This window comes from Gavialis gangeticus, unplaced genomic scaffold (assembly GCF_001723915.1).
Source record: "Gavialis gangeticus isolate Ggan-Ray unplaced genomic scaffold, GavGan_comp1, whole genome shotgun sequence".
NCBI classification, from domain to species: Eukaryota; Metazoa; Chordata; order Crocodylia; family Gavialidae; genus Gavialis; species Gavialis gangeticus.
Genome location: NW_017729025.1, coordinates 11,966,382 through 11,988,641, shown reverse-complemented (window position 1 = coordinate 11,988,641; position 22,260 = coordinate 11,966,382). Strand labels below are relative to the sequence as shown.

At 40.8% G+C, this 22,260-nt stretch overlaps 1 protein-coding gene across 6 annotated transcripts in view; it reads left to right on the top strand.

Moving 5' to 3' along the window:
* The window catches only part of KIAA0586 (KIAA0586 ortholog), a 118,370-nt gene that overhangs the window by 851 nt on the left and 95,259 nt on the right, over positions 1–22,260 (top strand). For 4 of the 6 annotated variants that reach the window (XR_002097595.1, XR_002097594.1, XM_019518397.1 and 1 more), the window contains exons 2-14: positions 562–631; positions 4,332–4,401; positions 5,111–5,285; positions 7,055–7,282; positions 7,432–7,603; positions 8,071–8,259; positions 10,389–10,509; positions 12,752–12,896; positions 16,080–16,121; positions 17,845–18,071; positions 20,121–20,193; positions 20,503–20,772; positions 21,770–21,944. Coding sequence is in view for 4 of the 6 variants with exons in the window: in XM_019518397.1 (XP_019373942.1) it covers positions 562–631; positions 4,332–4,401; positions 5,111–5,285; positions 7,055–7,282; positions 7,432–7,603; positions 8,071–8,259; positions 10,389–10,509; positions 12,752–12,896; positions 16,080–16,121; positions 17,845–18,071; positions 20,121–20,193; positions 20,503–20,772; positions 21,770–21,944 (1,957 nt within the window). In the remaining 2 variants the exon portion in view is untranslated. The remainder of the gene's footprint in view (positions 1–561; positions 632–4,331; positions 4,402–5,110; positions 5,286–7,054; positions 7,283–7,431; positions 7,604–8,070; positions 8,260–10,388; positions 10,510–12,751; positions 12,897–16,079; positions 16,122–17,844; positions 18,072–20,120; positions 20,194–20,502; positions 20,773–21,769; positions 21,945–22,260) is intronic. The other 2 variants (XM_019518396.1, XM_019518398.1) reach the window with 2 other exon arrangements.

The window sequence follows — 22,260 nt, the reverse complement described above, 5'->3', positions numbered from 1 at the left end:
TAAGATGCCTGCACCCCTGCAGTGGTGGGAGGGATGAATTAAAGACAACCTTCTAATAATTAGATTCTGTACAGGGAATATTATAACATAGCTAACAAATTTAGAATCTAATTATTGGGTGGTTGTCTTAAATTCAGGGTCATTTTATACTTGAGTAAGTACAATACTTGCATGTAACCATTATTGAGTTACTTGTAGAAAATCCTCTGTCTGCCATTGGAGAAGATAGTTCTGTAATCACTATTTAGAATACTTATTTTTTTTGTTTTGTAGTTTAATTAAGTTCCAAATTAAAAAATACCTACATGATCCTAAATTCCAGGAAAAGGTAGCTTACTGGTTGAGGTAGGGTCTTGGAACAGTATAACTTTGGTATGGTCATAGTTATACATTTGTACTCAGTAAACTCTTGTGGGGTTGATGCAGAACAAGACACAACTATCCATTAACTTTTATAATGTTAATGAATTTTTAATTAAACGTGCTTTTAAAAATACAGGTATTCTTAATGTATATTATCAGGTTTATTTTGATGTTACTTTGCTTCCATCTTCCCCACAGGATTATTCCAAAAAAGGTCCAGGACAAGGAGTTCCTTCATTCTTAATGGAGAACGAGAGAAGATCAGAAGGTAATACAAAACGACAGACTGTTACACTCATTTTTGCTTGAGAAAAAAGGCCCCTCTAGAGTAAAATATTATAAAGCTGTTGGATTTATATCTTTTTCAGTATAAAATAGTTAGTCAGGGGGTTTCAATTCAAGGGTTTCTGTAATAAAATTAAGTTCATTTTAAATCTTGGTTTGTAATATTAGGAGTTCTAGTCCATTGTGTTGTATCATATTAGTTCTTAACGTGCATCACCAGTGAATCAAAGTACTTCTTAGAAGTCCATTAAGCTGTATTGCCAGAACTTTTCAGTGTCTCCTGTTATCACTCGGGTGTTTCCTAACTTTTCATAAAAGATTCAAAAGCATGCAAATTGTATCCCGAAGACATTAGGCTGAGGTCAGTAATTGCTGTAGTAAGTCTGCATGGGTTTGCAATGGAAAATGGTATATTTTCCAAATGAAATTTGGTTGGTATTGTATTTTAATTAAATGGGTGAAAGGTGATCCTTATGCTTGTTTTTTTTAAAAACAAGTAGTTATAAAATTCAGCAGCATTAGGAACATGACAAGTCTCTCTTTTTTGATCAAGTTGTAAGAAACAAATGCTATCAATGTTCTGTGCTTAGACGTCTATATAAGGTTTTTGGTTGTAGTTAGTTGTATTGATAGGATGTAGGTAGGCAGGCTTCTTTGGGTAGATGTGATATCTTTCATTAGATCAACTGAGTATTTGGAAAAAAATTCTTAGCAAGCTTTTGGGTTCAGTCACCCTTCTTCAGTCATAGGAAGTCTCTGTTGTTCTGAGACGCCAAGGAATGAGAGAATCTCACACTTTTAGCTTCTCTCATTCCTTGGAGTCTCAGAACAGCAGAGATGTCATATGCCTGATGAAGGGTGACTGTGCCCAAAAGTTTGCTATGAACATTTTTCCAGCTTCTCAGCTGGTCTAATAAAAGATATCACAACTACTCAAAGAACCTTCCCTGCCTAGACTTCTGTAAAGCATTTGATTTGGTACAGCCTGTGATTTTGACTAAGAAGCAGGAATGCTGTAAAATCATCATGGCGCACACTGAATGCACTTAAAAGCTGGCTAATGGAGAGGCCTCAATTGTAATTGAGAAATCCTCATTAAGTGGTATGTGTTTGTTAGAACCATGCCAGAGTTGGCACTTGCCCCTGTGCTTTGTGACATTCTTATCGTTCATCTGGAAGAGAAAAAAAAGTGCAGATGACACAAGGACTGGAGGAGCAATGATTCATAAGTAGGTTGCTGGTAGAAGTGGTCTGAAGTGCTTGGTGCCCCATGGTCACACTTCAAGAAGAGTGTTGCAAAATTGGAGAGAGTTTAGAGAAGAGCCATGAAAATGATAAAGGGGTGGAAAATGCACCACATAGTGAAGGCTTCAAAGAGCTCAATCTGTATAGGTTGTTAAAGAGAAGGTCGAGGAGTTATTTAATCACACTCTGTATGTTTCTGTTTCCAGAACAGAAATTTGATACTGGAGGGGTTTTCAGGATACTAATTTGTTCGGCTCCAAGACCGGGTTTTCCCCCCATTCATCATGGGGAAAACAAAGCCTCACCTTAGAATGGCGTATCAGACCCCTTCAGCTGGGAGCCGCAAGAAGTGGCTGTGCAGGAAGTCAGGCTGTGGCAGGGACTGCTTCAGCAGTGTGCAGGCTCCCGCTTTCAGCTCTGCAGGAAGCTCTGTGCCCCTGGATCTGTATGGGGCAGGGCAGGCTCAGGCCAGGGCTGTGCCAAGCTCTTCCCGGTGGGGTGAGGCTGTGCTCAGGCGGGCAGCAGTGGCACTGGTTGAGAGGGATGGGGGGTGAGGGGTATGGCGAATTTTGGGGTGGTCGCAACGCCCCCTACCAATGCCGCCACCACCCGTCCCAAAAGCATCCCTGGCCTGCTGGGAAGAGCTTGTCACGGTGCTAGCCCCAGCACGTTCTGCCCCACACCACACAGATCCAGGGGCACATGCCCCCCTATGCCCTCCAGGACAAACGGCTCCTGGACGAGTGGGGCACAGTGGTGGGCTGTGACTCCATCCCGTGCCTTCCCTGCCCCGGCTGGGCAGTGCTTGCCGCAGCCCCAATCTTCCCTCACTGCGGAGGCCTTGATCTGCCCACCCTGATGTCCCTTCCCTTCCCCCTCTCTCTTCCTCTTCCACCACACCAGACTTACCAGGTGCACACAGCTCTCCAAGCTGCTTGGCTGTGCTTCTTGCCGCTTACGTGCTGAGCTGCAGCTGTGTGCATGCACAGGCCGTTTATCGGCCAAATTATCGGCCTGATATGGCTGATTTTCAATATAAACAATGTTCTTTATACTGGTGCGGATCCGATATCAGACCAATATATCAGTGCATCTCTAAATATAAACGACGTTAGGAGTGTCAGTTTGGAAATACAGTTCTATTGCAGATCAGTTTTTGTGGTCAGCTAATTTGTGCAACTTTTGCTTTTGGTTTGAGAGAAGGAACAGATTTGTAGAGTAAAGAAAGTGCCAGCTTTTTGTACTAGAAATGCAAAAATCTAGAACTCCTGGTTCAGAGAATGATACCTTTTATTAGACCAACTGATAAATTGCAAAAAAATTCTCTTTTTCTGCAAGCTTTCGGGCTCACACGCCCTGCATCAGGCTCAGGGAAAGTTAAAGATGGTAAAAAGTCCCCATATGTAGGAAATAAACTTCATTTTTTGTGCAGAATTTCATTTTTATCACCTTTACCTACTCACTTTTCAGAAAATAACTAAGGAGATTTTAGGAACAACCAAATTTCACAGATTTATGGAAAAGTGAACAAACAGTAAAATAAATGATTTTCATAAGGTTAAAAATCAATCTGTTTTACTCTTTATTGTCAGCTGTGGTTTATTATAATACTTCAGTTGCTGCCCTCCTCATGGGGAAAGGAGAGCTAAGTCTTCTTGAATGAGATGCAAAATAGGAACATGTTTTTTGTTCAAGGACCAGCCTTGGTAATATGAGACCTTGCTTCAGCTTGATTCAGTTTTTGCTGAGAGGGAGGTGAAAGGTTGTCATGTTTTGCATGAGTTAAAGTGCTAAGTTTAGTAATATGTAGATTATCCAGGCTATATTTTACATAAGTTTGTCGCAAGCAGTACTGCTTTTCAAATACTGCACTAAATCGGCTCGTGATAACTCATTTGGAAAGAATAGGTAGTGAGGGAAGATCCCCATTATCAAAGCTTTTAGAGCATTCAATGGTTATTGAAAGCTTTTGCTGCACTTTACTGAAATAAAGCAAAAACTCTAATGCCATTCAATTCTAGCTGTTATTTCATAATTAGGTGATTTCATTTTTCCGAAGTTTTAATTGTGCAGTGAATACGTATGTCTCTTACGGCACACAGGGTCAAAGCTGTCACTAGCTTAGAAGCCTTTTAAATGCTTCAGGGGTTACCTTGAAATGTTGATGTGAGATGACAGTTATTTTCAAAGTCCACTAAAATGCAATACATCATTTTAGCCCTGTGCTACACAGTGCCTGATATTTGTCTTTTCATACTTGGAAATTATTACCTGTGAAGCAAACGACTGCATTTTGAAATGGAGCATGTAGCTCGTGTAGTTAGCTTTCATGCATAGAAATTGCTCTTTTAAGTTTTGCTGAAATAACATTTTTTAATTCTACTCTTATAAAACGAGACTTGAAACTTAAATTGACAAAGTATGTTCTCATTTTATAGCAGGCGACACTTTTATTTCTCAGTATGCCCCTGGCCAGAAAGAGGCTTTACGAGCTGTGTTAAAGCACAGGTAAGTGGATAAAGTCTCAAATGTTCAGCTTCTGTATGTGAGAGGGTGTTTGGCTTCCTCAGACCTTCCTAGAAAGAAAAACGACATTGGTCACTTACTCTCCTCATCTAGCATTTTGTTTAAGCTTCAGGAATAAATGTTATGGTGTCATATCTGCCATACAGTATTTTTACTGCTTTATGCAGTTTTTAATGCTTTAAAAATCTTTTACGTTAATGGTTTAGTAATACAGAAATCAAGCAAGGATTATTCTGATTATCATTTACTTAGTGCCCAGTGCATGTAGACATTTTTACAAATAAAGATACAAGACCCTGGTCCCTGGGAGGTTTTAATTTGGATTTTAGACTGGTTACGAAATGTGGTTAAAGTCAAATGATATGATAATTTAGTAAAACAGTGAAATAGGCAAAAAAACCCAGCTTTTAAATGCAACTGTCATGACTGCATAGACGTGCCTGTATCAATGGTGCATTTGTAACAAATATTTATCCTCTTATTAAAACAAAGATTTAAATAAAATTATAGTTCTTCAATGTCAGTGGTTTAGAAGAAATATCTTTTTTTTTTAAAGAGACTTTTTTGGAAAAGTGAAAAGGTGCATGTTTGGGTAGTAGTATGGTGGGTAATTTATGGAGAAGAACTTGTCTTTTAAAGTGGAATTGGACAAGAATAATGTTATTTATAGGAACATATCTTGTGTTCATAGGACCCAAAATGCTCCTGTATTTAAGGAGGTGAAAGTACAGCTCTTAGAAAGTGCATCCACAGAAAAGGATGGTGCTATGCAAGAGGCCCGGTCAGGTCACAGCAAGATTGATTCTACTACAACCATAGCAGCTGCAACTGCTGCTGCCATTGCTACCACAGCTCCACTTCTTAAAGTAAGTCACTTTTGGCAAGATCACTTCTTTGTTGTATTAAATAGTAGCAATTATAAGCTGGTATGAGTTGACTGACAGTGCAATCCCCACTCTTTCATTTATACCCTCTTCTAATTTCTTCCCTGTCAGCGCCCTGCAAATGATGCAGCTAATGAGATGTGTAGCAGGGAGAGACAGAAGGCCACAACCTTTTAATGTGGTCAGATGTGTTTTGTGTATAAGTAGACAGATTGTTCTTCCATGAATAGTTCAGTGTAGAAGAGCAAGGTGCTCTCGGACAAATCCAATCACTTGCCTTTCGTCAGTGTTGATAAATCCTCTTTATTTTTGCTTTAATTTTTGTCTGCGGTGTAAATCTCCTGGTAAAAACTGGATGATCAAGAGGTTAGGCCTAAACCTATAAGCTTAAACGAATGTGGCTGTGACAGAATAGGCAGTCTACTACTGTTCAAACCTGAAAGAGGTCAGACAATGGGATGCAATCTTACTGTGCAAGTTGCTGGCATAATTCAAAGGAGAAAAGCCAGGTTTGCATTGACTTGAATGTAAAAAGGATATATAGGGTCTGATTCAGGTGAATTACTAGCAAGACAAGATGTGATTACTATTTGGCATTTTAAAAAAAAGCCACAAAAATCAATTTGCTTGAAGCTCATATAAAATAGGATGTAACTTCTTGCAGCACACAGTATACGAAGCAAGAATGGCAGCTGCCTGAAGGTCTCAGTTCACATACAGGCATGGTCTATATAGTATGGAAGTAAAGTATACGTGTTATGGTTAAAGCAATAGATTGGGGCTCGATCTGTGCTTATTTCCCAGCTTTGTCATAGATTAACTGTATGACCCTGGGGATGTCTGTTCCTGTATGCTTCAATTATTTTGAACCCTTCTGCAGTACACAGATAATTACTGTTCAAAGTGCTCAGATATGGTAAGCTGTACAAATACATACATGGATGGTCACCTGCTCTTCTGCTGATTTATATATCTTCTGCCCTGCAGGAAGTGGATTTCTCGCAGTTCCTATTCATATTAATCCTGGAAAGAATTGTCTTGTTGAGGCTAATTGCTTGATGACTGAGAATCAGACTTTCAGATGGCTGTTCTCATTTCATTTCCAGCATTGCCATGTGGTTGGAATTCTCTAAGCCACTCCCTACATCACTGAAGTTCATTTCTTGTTTACACTGTTCTCTTCCCATCCATTTCTTTCAGGTTTTAATTGTTATTCATTAGACGTTATTTCTTTTGTTTCTGAATTAGGCTTTTAATTTCAAAGGTGGCCCATCTCATCTGTTTGTGTGCTAGTGATCTCAGAAATAGTGAGCCAGTAAATTGGGGAGAGCTATAGATTAACTTAAATCTCTCTTTTTGGCCAAGCAGTAGTTTACATTAAAAGTTTGTCTCTAGCAGTCTATGAATATTACTCACTACAAATCTTAAGTGGGGATTTTATTCATTGTATTTGGCTAAAAGGGGTTTTGTCATGCATGGACACTACCTGTTAAGTTCCTTATAGAAAGTGTTCCCTTCCTAAATCACAAAAGATCAGCACTAATTATTACTATATTTATTTGTATCTTTCTGGAAGAAAATAGAGATGCTAATATGGGGGCATGTTTTTTTCTTTCTTGGAGGGAGGTGTTTTGGGACTGAATAGGACTAGTATTAGCACCTGCTTTCTCTAGTCTCTGGTTTTACACTATATAGATAAACCTCTCTCTATATTATAGCTGAGTTATAGATTCTCGTTATTTTTCCCTAAGGTTCAAAGTGATTTGGAAGCCAAAGTTAACTCTGTTTCAGCACTGCTTGATAAACTACAGGAGACAGACAGGCAGTTACAACGTGTGGCAGAACAGCAAATAGATTTAAAGACTGAGAGGCCCCATTGTCATGACCGAGTCAAAGAGCTAGAAAAACAGTTGAATATTTTCATGGAACAACGGATTCAGCATCTGGAAAAGTTACAGCAACAGCAAATGAATATTCAGGTACCTGCACAAAAACATGGAATTTCTTGTTATAACTGAATAAGTAATGTTTCCCCCGTCAGGGGCTAAAAGCCTGCATAATTGCATGCTCAAAACTTTAGGCAGGTAGCTAACTCCCTTAAAGTACATTTTGTAACTTTTCCTTGTAGTCTCATTTCATTAACTCAGCAATCAACACAACTGGGTTCCAGCCAGTAAATGTACCATCCTCAAGTCTGATGACAAAGCTTTCTACACAACCGGAGCTACAGCATCCTGTTCCCAACCAAGTATCTTCACGTCAGAAGGATTTATTTTCTACCAATGCTGTACCTGCTCAAGGTGAAGAAAATAAGTTAATACAGTTATTTGGCTTTATTTATATCATAATTTTGTTTTCATAAATACTGTATATAATACATAACAAGTATTTTTGCACAATCCATTTTATCTTTTTTAAATTATTATAAAGAAGGTTTTCAGTTTAGGTAGTACATAATATTAAAGCGACACTTTTATATTTACTGGGCATTTGCACTTGAGGAGTCCAAGGCTTGAATAAAAAAGAAGTTTATTGGGGGAGAGAGATGTAGAACCTTTCCCATACATCTTGAATTTACACTCTTGTTGGTCACCCTTCCAAACACTGAATTAACCACCTGTCTAGTTGGTGGAAATGTTTTACATTTTTGTGACAATTTAAACTTTTTTGCATGTTTTTAAAAGATTTGTTTTCCTGTCAAAAATTTAACTTTGGATTAAAAGTGTAAAGTTATTAAAGTGTTCAAAATTTTTTCCTGCATCTTAAGCATATCCAAGTCAGTTTGGAAGGTATGGCGTTAATACACAGAAATCCCCTCTAAAGACACCAGTTCCTCGGAGGCATGCTCCTGAACCTGTATCAAAAGATGAGAAAATCGTACAGAAAACCTCAAAGAAAGAGAGGCCTAGGGCAGAAAAGGAAAACATTCCCAAGTCAACTTATGGAGGCATTATGGGTAAGACTGAGAGAAGGGATCAGAGACAGCTTTAATTTTGCCCTCTGCTAATATGGACATGGCAGGGGGCTGTTTATTGCTTATCATCTTCACTTTTTTCTGAAAGCTAAATTGTGCGTGTGTATATGAAATTTCTGAAAGTATGCTGGTCAGTGCAGGAAGTCAGTGAATGATGTCTTGAGTTAAGGCAATGCTGTCCATTCTTGTACAGACTCTGGACAAGGTTCTTTACCTTGTTGTAATAGAAGAACAAAGTGACTAATGAAGATTCCTTGTCAAGTTTGAAAGAGTATGTTTAATGGAGTTCAGTCTGTTTCAGTCCTATTTCATATTTTCGTTTAGGACTTGGGTGAACTAGAGAATGTTGTATTTCAAAGCCCTATTTGTTAATCCTTACTTCAATAAAACTACTGATCTTTGAGTAAGGAAATAGTGACTGGACCTAAAATTTGTGTGATACAACTCTTAAGTGTTTCATGAATTTTGAAGCACAGGTTTAAATCTTGGCTTAGCTATTACTGCACTGGTAGACCAATTTGAAATAAGTAAAAGAAGAATTCAAGTGAAATGCTTCACATAAGAAAGCATCATATCTTTGAACGTATAGGGTGGGGTGATACTTGATAAGTTAGAAGAGTTCTAATGAAAAAAATAGATGGCAGAGTTGGAAGAAGGGAGATATTGTGTGTGTGTAAAACAAATGAGGCAGTGTAGTGGTCCTGCTTGCTTCTGATTTGGCGACACGGAATTCAGTTTTGAGCACTACTGTTTAAAAAAATAAATAAAAACAGAAACAACAAAATATGTCCTGTTAAGTGACCTGAAGATAAATGTCTTACATTTTAAAGCTTGTCTTAACTATATCCAAACTATGCACTTGGTCCAACTAAAAATATCACCCTACGAAATCCTTCCCCCTGTGTTAAATGCAAGTATTCAGGAGGGGAACCCCCTCGCCACCCCAAACCCTGATTTGGGAAAACAAGACTTATGAAGAAGACATCAAAAACAGCCCAGCCTTCTCTCTCTGAGCTTATGTGGACTCAGTTAGCTCCTGCTCACACTACTGCTTTTTCTTCGTAAATCAGTGGCAAGCAGGCCCAGATTTCCTCCCTGATGCTCTCCAATCCTTAGAATATACAATGCTTAAATTAGGGTGTCTCTACCACAGTCTCCAGCTCTCTACCTCTGTATTCTCTCTTCCTTTTTCCAACACTTTCAAGCATGTACCATCCTTTCAAGTCTCTGAACTTATTGCTTCTGGCAATCATCACAAAGTTACCCAAATCAGTACGAATGCATACCAGTTGGAATACAAATAAACACCAGTTCTAGAAGACAAGACTTCCTCTGAATCTGGTAGTTATGGCATTAGCAGTATTGAGAGTGTTCTTCTCACTGTTTAGTTTTAAAACTTACCATTGTTTTTGATTCTTGAGTCAATCTTACTCTCTATCTGTAAATATATGCCTGTAATATAAAATATATTTATTCAGTTGATAAATGGAAATGATTTAATACCATATTTTCTCACATACAGCGCTCATTTCCCCCCCAACAAGGGCTGCTAGAAATCCCAAAATACTTCATTTGTGAGCAATGTGGTAAGAGGGGTTTCTGCTGCTTAGGGGCAAAAGTGGAAGTAAAATCTGGGATTCAGAATAATGAGCAGGCTCTGCTCCCAAGCTGCTGCTACTTCGTTACTACAAAGAGAGATCTTTTTTCCTTCATTCTCTTTCAAAAACAAGGGGTATGTTATATTGCAGGGTGTGTTATTTGTGAGAAAACATGGTATTTTCATATGCTAGGTTTTATAGTTGTAACATTGTCTGATGTTGGGGTGCCCCTCTTTGACTTATTGTCTCACTTCCCTGTTGTGTTGCATTCACAAGAATACAGGTTTATTTCAATATTTTTATGCATAATGTGGTTTGATCCTATAAAATACACCTTTTCGAAAACCAAAGTGTTACAGTTTTTCATTGAAGTATCCTCACTGCTCTCATTATATACTGTTTTATAGTTAGTTTTTAAGTGAATTAAATATTTACCTCTGGAAATGAAAAGAAAACACTAAAATGTACCATGCATGCTTAATGGTAACATAATGTAAACTTTTTATCTTCTAGGTGGAGGGAAATTTCTGGAGCAGATTCTAAATTCTCAAGAAACTCCATTGAGACAAATGCAGTCTCCTGAGAAGGCATCATTAAACACCAACCAAAAGACCAGGCCTTCTGGAAGAGAGTGGTAAATAAATATCATTACAGCCTTTCACACAGCTTTTTAAATTTGTAATAAGATTTGGACAGATGTATGACGTATTGACCGTGGTCCTTGGGTCTGAGGAAGGGGTGCATGATTGAGGACCAGAAAGGGGAGCAGTGGTGGCTGTAAGATATCTTTGCATTTCCATGATCTCTTAGGTTTGTTGAATAATAACTGGTAACACCTTCCACCAAGGGCCAGCCCAGATCTCTTGAGCACAACACTCTGACTGTTCTTGCTTCTGGAAATGCTACTCAGGTCATAGTAGGTTGGAAATTAGCCACCTGGAACCAGCTACACTGGCACTAGGTCAACAGCAGGGTTTGCTTGTGGCAATAAAATCCACAGCTACCCTGTTTGAGCAATTTTATGCCTGCTGTGCATGAGGCCCGGTACCTGCCTCTCAGACTACCTTTTAAAATTTGGTTACATTTTCTTGAACCTAAAGTCTACCATGTTTCTTTTTAAACAGTGAACCTGCTCAAAATCAAAATTAATATAAAAAAAGAGTAAGCTTAAATTTATACAATCTCTTGAAACATTCAGATAAAAAGAGAGATGCTGAATCCATGAGCACTCATCAGAAACCTTGGGCTACAGGCTTTGAAGAAATTGGCAGGAAGAAAAGCAGTACATTTTTGACATACGGCTTTATAAATGTGGCACAGTAGGTCTGGAACTGAATTAAGGGCATAATTTGGTGTACCAGTAGCACAAGTCCTGGAATCCACAAGTGATTGCCAGAGTTATCACAAACCTGGGACCCAGTCTCTGACTCAAGGAGACAACTTCATTTTTCTCATCAGGATCTTCCACAGAGCTTATATTGGGCGGTCTCATACCCAAAATCTGATTGATTTGATTTTCAATGTGCTGCTTTCAGCTCCTGGAGAAACACAGACCTGCCTAATCTTTGTTCAAAGGAATGCTTAAGGAACTAATGAGACTCAGTTTTAGGAGACCTGCACAAGTAGACAGATGTGTTTTGGTCACTTTCATTAAGGCAGTTTTGAATTTTTGTCCCAGGTTGACTTGAAATAATAAAAAGTAATTATGGATTATGTGAATGAGAACTTAACTTCTGTTAAAGCGTGGAACTTATTGCCACAAGAGGTTGTGGAAATTGAGTTTTAAAAGGGACTGGATAAATACTTGAAGGAAAGATGCATCAGTAGCTTTTGAACATGGGAGTTAGGGGCACAGCATCTGAATCAGAACTTCCTAGACTTTAACTGCTGGAGAATGCAAATGGGGTGTCATACCCTGTTTACGTTCCCTTTCAGCCTCCACTCTGCCACTGTGCGACAAGATATTGGCAAGATAGACCTATGGTCTGATCTGGTAAATGGCAGTTCTTATGTGCTAATTACTTTCCTGGTGACAGTTAATACCTCTGTTCAATCAATATGAAAAATGGTTTGCTAGGAGAAGTTTATATATCCAAAACATTTCAGACGGTTTTGTTCAATAAAAATATTTTTGTATGCTGTTTTAGGTGTTTAATTAAATCCTGGCTACCATCCTAATACAGCAGCTTGACATAAATAATGAGCAGAATCATTATCATTTTCTAACACACTAAAAATGCAAAATTACTGAGTCTGAAAATATTAAGCTATATAATTGCTCAGATAAATGTATTTAGTTATAAAGTGCTCTCCTATGTAGCAAAACATTGCATCAAATTTAGCATAAAGTCTCTGTTTAGTTGTAAATGTTCATGTTTTAATGCCTGTGTCTATTCCAAACAGGAATGCACCTGTTAGAAAAATAAAGCACAACTGAAAAAGTTGATTAAAATTGATGACTTAAATCAAGGATTTCCATTTGAAGATTTAAATTATATATTTAAATTGCCTCGATTTAACAGGGTAGATTTGACTTAATCACTGCTGTTTTTCCAGGGAAAACACTGTAACTGCTATGCACAAAAAGCAGTGTAATTGGGCAAGACCTCTGGAGGAAGAAATAATTGCCTTTCTGAATAAGCGCTTGAAGCTTGTGCAATGTTTAAATCCATATTCAGACACTCTAGTTAGATAAGACTTATTTCTGAAGGAGACCTGACAAAGTATGTCTTGCATTTGAAAACTTGTCTAACTTTATCCCAGTTACATAGTTGGTCCAATAAAAGATAACGCCCTAACAAATCTTTGCCTCACACTTATTTCTAAAGTCAATCAAGAAGCTTTGAGAGTTTAGTAAAGTGTATTCTTCACTGCAGGCCTGGCGTCCAGTGTACTGGCTCATTCCCTGCCTTTGAAGGCCCTTCCCAGGGTTTCAGTCCAGTTGAGAAGACAGTGAAGAAAGCAGACAATCTACTTCAAGATCTTGGTCAATTGAAAAGAGAGATGCAGGGCATGCTCCAGGTAAAGAGGTGGACTGCACTGATGGAACAATTAATGATTACGATAAGAGAAAGTGTCCTGATGCCCATCTTGCTGGAGTCATCTGACCCCAGCAACCTTTCCTGCCCAAGTGCAGGAGGACTGGACCCAATGACTTGTAAGATCCCTTCCAGCTTCTAACAACTATGAAATAATGATTTGAAAAAATGAAATGCTACTGTCCGATATCTGGAAATAGGGCCACTGCTGCCAACCTCCAAATTACTTTTTTGGGGAAATGTCCAATTTCCAACGTACTGCTAGAGGTGTTACAAATAAGTTTCTTCTGCTGCGAAATAAGTACCTTAGATATTGGAATGGCTCTGCACTGGCATCAGTGGAGATAGAAATTAAGACAAATAGCTACTTGTTAGTTTAAAAGCCAGTGCTGAAATTATTTAGAATAGTGCTGGTTTCCAGAACTGCATCTAGAAAGAAAATGTAATTCTTAGCAGAATTAATTTCTAAGACTGAGAGCTGGTTTACTGTGCAGCCCATAGGGCCTTGGCAATAGCACTGCTTCAGTTACAAAAAGGCCAGACCAAAAGGTAATAGCAGCAGCAGTAGAACAATGAACATTACTGTTGAATGTGAGAGCCAGGACTTCAGCAGTGCTTTGGAACTACAGGAGAACCTGCATCATTCGTATCTGGGTGGTTTGCAGTCTGCTTAATTAGCAGCTTGTTGCACCCTTTATTTCAAAGGTGCTGTTTCTCCAGTCGCTTGAAATAAAAGCCACAGCTTTGACATAAAAGCCACAGCAGGGGCGGGCAGTTATTTTTGGCAGAGGGCCACTTACCCAGTTTTGGCAGGCTGTCGAGGGCTGCATGGGTAGACCCGCTCCTTGACAGGTGCCTCACCCCCTGGTCACCATCTTGGGACTAAGGTCCCAATGTCTTGGGACCGATGTCCCAGGACCAGCACCAGTGGGGCCCAAAGTGGGGCACAGGCCGGCAGGGGTCTGTGGAGCCGGGCTGGTCTGCACCAGCAGGGAGGGTGGGGAGTTGGCCTGGTTCCATAGAGTCCCTGCCAGCTGGGGCCCTGCATTCCTGCCACTCTGCTCTGGGCCTTACCAGCACTGGCCCCAGGACACTGGTGTGGGCCCCATGCTCCCACTGGTTCCCTGCCCACTCACACCCAGTTGCCCCCCAGTCCCACAGTACAGGTGGGGGGCAGCGCACAGCCCTGACTCCCTGCTCACCAGCAGGGAAGAAGCTGGTGCTGAGCACAAGAAAAATGGCCCCTCGCTTGCCCCATGGCCTGTGCTCGCAGCCCACGCAGGGCTGTCTGGAGCAGGCACAGGCAGCCCCAGGCAGGTTGCAGGTGGCTACAGCATAGGGCACTGGCCACGGGGCAGGCAAGGGGCCACTTTTCCCTGTGCTCAGCACCAGCTTGTAACCTGTCCCACTGCCAGCTTAGCAGTGGGGCTGGGTTACAAGCTGGTGTTGAGTGCAGTGGGGTGGAGAAAGCAGCCCCTCCCCACCCCATGCTTGGTGCCCCGCACTGCAGTCGCTCACAGCCTGCCTGGGGCTGCCTGTGCGTGCTCTGGACAGCCCTGCGTGGGCTGTGAATACCTGTAGCTCAGGGCCGCTTTTTGCCATGCAGGGAAGGAGCCCAGGGAAAAGCTGAGTGCAGAGGGGAAGCGGCCCCGCCCCATGCCCAGTGTCCTGCGCTGCAGGCACTCGCAGCCCACATGGGGCTGTCCGGAGCGGGCACAGGCAGCCCCCTGTGAGCTGCAAGCAGCTGCAGCGCAGGGCACTGGGTGTGGGGCGGGGAGGGGCTGCTTCCCCCCTGCGCTTCTTCCCTGCCTGGGGTCCCCCTGCCCCCACTTACCTGAGCTTTCTGCCCCGGGGCAGTCACGTGCTCCCAGCCCAGAAACTGCAGCTGGGGCTTCCAGCTGAGGGGCAGGGCCGGGTGGGTCCTGCTGTTGTTGGAGCCTGCCAGGTTTTATTTTTAGGGGCCCTGCGGGCAGGATAGAATGGCCTCGTGGGCCGGAATCAACCCGTGTGCTGTATTTTGCCTGCCCCTGAGCCACAGCAAGTGGCTGGAGCACCTCAGTGATCCTGTGCATCTTGTTTTTTCTGCAGGAGACCTGTTAAGGCTTTCCCCATCTCTATACTTATGAGCTCATTTTAGCTCATTGCCGCGGCAAAATTTTGCAGCACACCTATTCATTTCTGATGGTACACCACTGTGCTGTGGCACACCAATTGGGAAACACTACTGTACAGGATAGGAAGGCAGGAAGCGATGGGAGGCTGAGCAAGGAGTAAGCATAGACCCCTTGCAGGTGTTACGCTTATTGAACAATTAACATGTTAATAGTGCAACAGATTATAACGTGCTACACGTTCAACCAATTTATCAAACAATAGAAATATCAAATCAGCCACCGAAGTATTGCACATTTAATGTGGAACATCTTAGTAGATGATTTGCATCACACTTTAATTTGAACTTGTGGCATGTCAAAGGGTGCTCAGGGAGCCCAGTTCAGGAGCCACCTCCTAATGCTGGACTGCCCGCAACCCCACTTAAATTTCTTAGCGAGAAGGGAGCACTGGCAAGTTGGAAGGGCATGTGTGCAGCTGATGCCGGGCTTTTCAGCAAGCCTTTAAAGGTCTGGGCATACTATTACACCTGAAGAATTTGATCCCATGTCCCAAAAATTACCATCCTGTCATGCCAGATTTTGAACATCTAGTATGGCAGGACATGTGACCTTTATGGGACCTGGAATAAAAATCCTTCAGCTTCTATACTGTGTTTAAATTAACATCTGCTAGGGCCTTAGTGAAGTAAGTCACATTTACATAGTGGAATGTGCCAAAAGGACAGAGAGCAGATGAAGAAATGTATGTTATATCTGGTTTAAAAGAGGAAGGGGAGCTGCTGCTCAGTAGTGTGCATGGACTATACGTGCCTAATCCTATACTGTGTAATCCTGTGCTGAGATGAGTGAGCTGTATTGCTCACTTTAACTCCAAATGAAGTAGGGTTGAAACTAGAGTGTTTTGCTAAGCTGAGGTGAGATGCAGGAGATGGAGCTTGAGGACACTCTTCTTGCCCAAAGGAAGGATGCTGGGATGTTTAGTCGTACCATAGTCTCTTTAGAATTTAGATCAAAATATATTCATCTCTGTGGTTTTTTTCTGTCTCGTTCAGGAAGCAAAGACCTGGAAGTCGAGCATGAATGACTTTGTTAAGGTATAGTTGTTTTTTAAAATTGTTTCAAAACTGTTGGTTTAAACCAGTGATTTTCAGCCAGGACATGAGTTGCTGCCAGATCCTTTGTCGGGTGCTATGAGTTGTGAGGAGATAAGCCGATAAGCTAAGTAAATGCAGGCTCAAGCTTGTCCTTGCCTGAACCCAACAGGTATTGTTTAGCCCCTCCGCAAGGAGTTAAGCACTGTAATATATAAATTAGTTTTTGAAATTGGGTACCTCTCAATTCACAAAAGTTATGGAGGGGTGCCTCAAGTCCGAAAAGGTTGAGAACTGTTTTGCTTACTATATTTACATGAATCTAAGATAAGGTTTCCTCCCCACAAATCAGCCTGCGGGAGGTCTCTGCTTGAATTCGAATACCAGCCCAGGGCAGGTGGCATCTCAGCTCTGGCTTTGGCTCCAGGCTCGGGGCTGTTTTGGCTCATTTGTCAGAGGAGGGGCTTACAGTTGAGGGAGTGCAGGGGAGATGGGGTGTGTTTGAGGGGAAATGGAAGAGACCTGCTTGTGGGGAGCATCAGGGAGACCATGCAGCCTGCCGCTTCTCCAGTTGCCCCCTCTTCTCCTTACCTTCTGCTCCATCTTGGGTCTCCAGCTCTGACCTGGCCTGGCTGGAAGCTACTTCTGTTTCTTCCAGGTTGGGCTGGGGCTGGCTGGAGCCATTGCTGCTGCTGACTGCCCCAGGGCCAGAGTAGAGCTGCAGCAGAAGGTGAACAGGGAAAAGGGCAGGCATGGTGGAACAGGTGGCCGGGGATGGGCACAGGTGTGGGGGAAGTAAGGAGTGGGGGGGAAAGCAGCAAGGGGGCAGGCACTGGCAGGGGAGGCAGGTGGCTGGGGAGCAGGCACAGGTATGGGGTAGAGCAGCCAGGAGCAGGGGACTGGGACCAAGGGGTGGCCCCTTGTTCCTAGCAGCTGCTTTCCCCACCAGTATAATGTGGTGGGGAGGATGGGACAGGACAAATATTAAGGCAGCTTTCCACTGATTAGCTTCTATACATGGAAAACTATAAATGTATTATAATTAGGCATCTGCTGAAATCGAGGGGGCTGCCAACAGATTTCACAGAGAGACTAGGACTTGGGCAGCCATTTTCACAGGCTGAGTGCAGTGGGCCCCCCCACACCTCTGACTGAGGGGCCCTGCAGATTGCCAGATGGCTCCACATTGTTGTTTGCTAATAGTAATGTGTCCATTAATGGCTTCCACAGGCTTAAGCTCCTGATTAAAACACAACTGCCTACTTGTGGCAGTAAAATATGTTGCTTTTGAGTCATGTGATAACTTGTTATCTGGTATCTTTGGGAGCAGATTGATACCAGTAGGAGTTACATGCATATATCTGGGGGAAAATTTTGTTCCTTATTTTTCATAATTAATGATACTTGAGTGTGATTTACGTGTAATATCTGATATTTATATTCTAAATGGTATATTATTATCATTACTTCTCATGCTGAGTATGTTGTATTTTAGAAAAAAAAAACATTTGTGAGGATTTCAAATTTCCTTCCATTTCTTTCACTCTAGGATTTAGTTTTACAAGACGGACCACTCCTCATTTATGCCGAAGTCAGTGGTGGCTAAAAGTGCTTGTAATACTACTAGGTTGAGCCTTGGAATTGATGATGATTATCAGTAAAATCAATTAAATTACATAGTGTAGAAAAATGATGTCATGTTTAAATACTTTTGCTTTAATTTTAGCCTAATAATCCCATTATCACTCCTGGTCTTCCTGACCAGCATCAGCTCTCCAAGCCATCTATTCTTCAGAAAGTTAAAGCTCCAAAATCTGTGTTGAAGGATGCTGAAAAGATTTTGAGAGGAGTGCAAAACAATAAAAAGATGCTTGAAGAAAATCTGGAAGCCATTATTCGTGCAAAAGACGGAGATGCCATGTATACCTTTATCAATGCCTTGACTGTAAACCGGTAGGATCATATTGCTTAATTTTCCACACTACTATCGAAACCCACCTTCACATGCTTCTGTGTCAGTTTTCTTAACTTTGTGTTCAAGAATTCTTGAGATCTCCTGTGGAGCCTATTAATGCTACTTTTCAGTAATTGGGAGGTGACTTTCTTTGAACTTTCAGTGTTTTTTTCCCCCAGACCTCATGTATGAAATATTTCTCAGTAGGGTTTACATCACTTCTTACTCCTAGATCTTGTTTCAGTGCTAGAATTAAAAAAAACGCCAAACAAATCCAGACTTCACATAAAGCAATGTAGTTCTGCTACCAAAACAATTGAACATATGACTTAATATAAACAGCTTTAGGTTAAGGTGGGGAGAAATGTCTGTCCGCTTTGAGAGGATTCTTCTTGAGGCTAATATCCGTAGAGTTGATGGGATCGTTGTTTTACAGCAGGAGTTGGCTCTTAAGCTTGTTTTTGCTCAGTCAGCACTGAAAGATCTTTGTTCTGTTAACCCCTCTGTCAACCTCTCTCGCATACATGCACATCTCTTCTAGGGGTCATGGTTCCAGTCTTGCTGGCGATTTGCTACTTGATTTTCATTTCTCACCGTGTAAGGTCAGGTTGTCATTTGTGTTTTTGTTCTTGTCCTGTCAAGCATGAAAAAGGATGACATTTTAGAGGTTGGGGTTTTTTTGCCAGGCTAGTTGAAGTTAAGTTTTCCGTCAGCAGCAGGATTCATTGTGCCTTACATGGACAGGATAGGACAAGTTCTGAGTTTCCATTCTTCCTTCCAGAATTTCTTAAAATTATTTTTTCCCCATCAAGTTAAATCATCCCAATCAAGGGAGGTTTAAAAATGGTGGAGAATCCTAGAGGGTTGAAATGAAGGTTGGTAATTGTTGTTCTTTCTGAGTGGTAGCACCCCTTGGCCTCACAGCATCTCAGACCAGGCCTCCTAACCATTTTTTTCCCCCTTCCCTAGTGTTTTTGGAGGTAGTTTAGAAACTCTGATCTTTTTGCAGCATGAGCGTCAGATCTAGAGCAGATCAAAAGCCTTACTTTCTGTCCCTTTATCTTTTTGTTTAATTTTGCAGTAGTAAAGTGTTGTCAATCCATTTCCCAGGCCGTCCTGCTCTAAATGTTTGCTTGCCTTTCCAATTGCTACTCCTTAGCAGGATTGCAGCTACAAGGGCCTGTGTGGACACACGCACTCAGTTATGTGCTTGAAATGGTAGTCAGCCTCCTCAGATATGAGGAGGGCAAAAGTGGGATGAATTATGCTTGTTCAATGTGCAGAGCATCCCTATACAATAACCCATGCATTCTTCCCAGTGCATTATTCTTTGATTCATGCTTTTGACATGAATCCTGATTTTAACCATTATTATTACAGAACTGGTTTCCTTGTTGACAGCACCCAGTTTTTCTCATCTGGGTTTTTTTTTTTCCTTTCTTGTTTTTGGACCACTTTAGTTTCAGTTAACTTACTGCTTGCTTAATAAAATGATATATCCAAAATATATTTGGGTGGTGGTTTCTGTTGTATTACTGGTGCTGTCTTTTACCTACGTATTACAAAACCTACAATTGGTTTCCTTTTGTAAAGTTTTTTTTCAGGCATGGGGATTGCTTTTCAGAGTAAAGAATGATTTCTTGCTAAAATAATAATATTCAGCTGCTCATTTTTTCCGCAAAGTTAGACGTACATTATATTCTCCTGTACCCTTCACCTTTTCTTCAAGAAAGTATGTAACCATTATGCCATCTTATCTCATGTCCTGCCACTTACTTGGGATAGATTTGAATAGTCATAGCACACAGAAATAGGGGACATTCCACAAGCGACATACTGAGAGCAGAGCCCAGGAGTGGGAAAGTAGTATATTCACTTTCAACACATTTGTGGGCTCAGAAAGTAAGAATAAGTCTTATTTTTCCTTGTCTGGTTGTTTGTTTGTTTTAAACACCCCTCAGGAAAAGTCAATACTTAGCTAGGAAGTAAATATTTACTGTTTGAGGATTTTGTGACTTAAAAATAGCACTTTCTTCTTTGTGTTTCAGAGATGTATTAGAAGAGATTCGTATTAGAAAGACTGTAGATGAGTGGATTAAGACAATCAGCATGGAAATTCAGGTATAGCTCAAACAAAACGCTTGCGTTTGTTTTTCACATGATCATATTTTTATGTGAGCTTTTAGAAATACTGCTCACTTTCAAGGTGAAAACTTTGGGGCACTGTGTATTATGTTGGTTTATATCTTGACCTGACAAAATGTTCACACACATTTTAAAATTAGCTTTGCTTAATGAAGATCACTGAGTCACAGTTACTGCTTAGCATGAGACACAGATCAATTGTCAGAACTTCAAAGTTGTCCATAGCCTCTCCTGATCGGCTTGGAGATAAAGTCTCCTTTTACAATGTTTATGTTTTATCATCAGGCTGAAATGGCAAGAAATGAGTATGAACAAACAAAATATGATCAAAAAGATCAAAAGACTCCATGGATCAAGAGAACTCAGAACATCAGGGATATGAAAACCAAGAAAGAAATTAAAACAAAAAATCAAAAAGCCCAAGGATCCTTGACAAAGAAGTCTTTATCTGCAGCCAAGCCTGTTCACAAACAGTTGGGGGAGAACTTTATAAGGCAGAGCTCAAGACTTGAATCTTCTTCTGAGAGTCTGCAGAATAAAGAAGAAAGGGTAGAGGTGAGATCCTAAGTAATTTGCCCGCTGTTCTGGTAATAACTATACATCAGTTTCCAATAGAGAATCAGATCAGAACTATCAGTGCGTCCTGCTCTCTCTTTTACAGAAAATAAAATGTTTGCTTGTAAGGCAAATACTTCTCCTTTAGTTTGGGAGCAGAGCTCATGCTATATGTTTAATAGTTGACAATTTGCAATAAAGCCACATGGCTTTACTTAAAGGGCTATGTGCATTACTTCAGTATAAATTGTCAGACATGCATGTAAAAACATAGCTCCCTCCCTTGAGTTTCCATTGTAAGGAAAGTCTTGTTGAGTGCTCTGCTAAATATCTGTCTAGATGCATAGATATAGATAAATAGATATTTATATGTAGTAACACAAGTTAGAGTTGGTTAACAAATGGGTAATAACTGATATAAAAATAATTATGCACGTTGACTGTTAATTCATGAAACTTCTAGGAAGTAAAAGATGTGGATGTGTCATGACATGAAGTGAAAATGTTTTGAAAGAACTACAGGGGACACTTATATGTGCTGGATGTCTGCTCTGACACGTGCTATTTAGCAGGCATTGGAGCAGACTCTATTTATTGAGTGCTGGAGAGTGCTAATTTGCACACTTGAGCAACCTCTGCATCACATATTCAGCATCCCCATGCTTCATAATGTCAGTGGGAGGGTGCTTGAACTACAGCTCCTCAAACAAGCTTTAGTTAAAGTGTCCCCACTGCCATTTTGAAGTGTGGGACGCTGAATACATGTGATGCTGTGGGCACTTAAATTAGATTGGCTGTAGGAGCTGGTCTAGTTAAAGTGCAACCTCCTCTTCCCCCTCCCCTCCCCCCCAACCCAGAGCATGTGTAAATCACCCATAATTACTTATTTTTCTATAGAATTTCACAAAACTAGAACAGGTAGGTAGGTACAACAGTAATTTTACAGGTTTAGGCCTTCATAATGACTGGTTTATAAAATGCATTTTCTTTTTTTCAGGGACATGTGAAAACTAATGTAATGGTACCAAATGAAGAGTATCTGTCTCAGGTTTATGGGAAACCCATTTACCAGGGCCACCGCAGCACACTTAAAAAGGCACCATATCTCAGATTCAATTCTCCATCTCCTAAATCTAAACCTCAAAGACCAAAAGTGCTAGAATGTGTAAGAGGTAAGTGATCCCTTCATGTAAATGCTTAAATTACAAAAACGTGCGTCTACTTCGTCACTCTTTCCAGGTTTGCCTTTTGGAACTGCAGATAGAAGATTCAAGCACCCACTCACTGCTGGGGCACTTAAGCTTATTTAATGCAGGGTACATAAAATCAGTAATGACTTTTCTTTTTCTTTTTCTTTTTAATGAGCCTTATTTTTAAAAGTAAAGTATTTATGTAAAATAAAATGGGAAGTTGACAGCCTATGTTCAGGTACAAACATACTGTTTATTAAAATTATTTAAATAAAAATGTTGTTATTTCACAGTATAT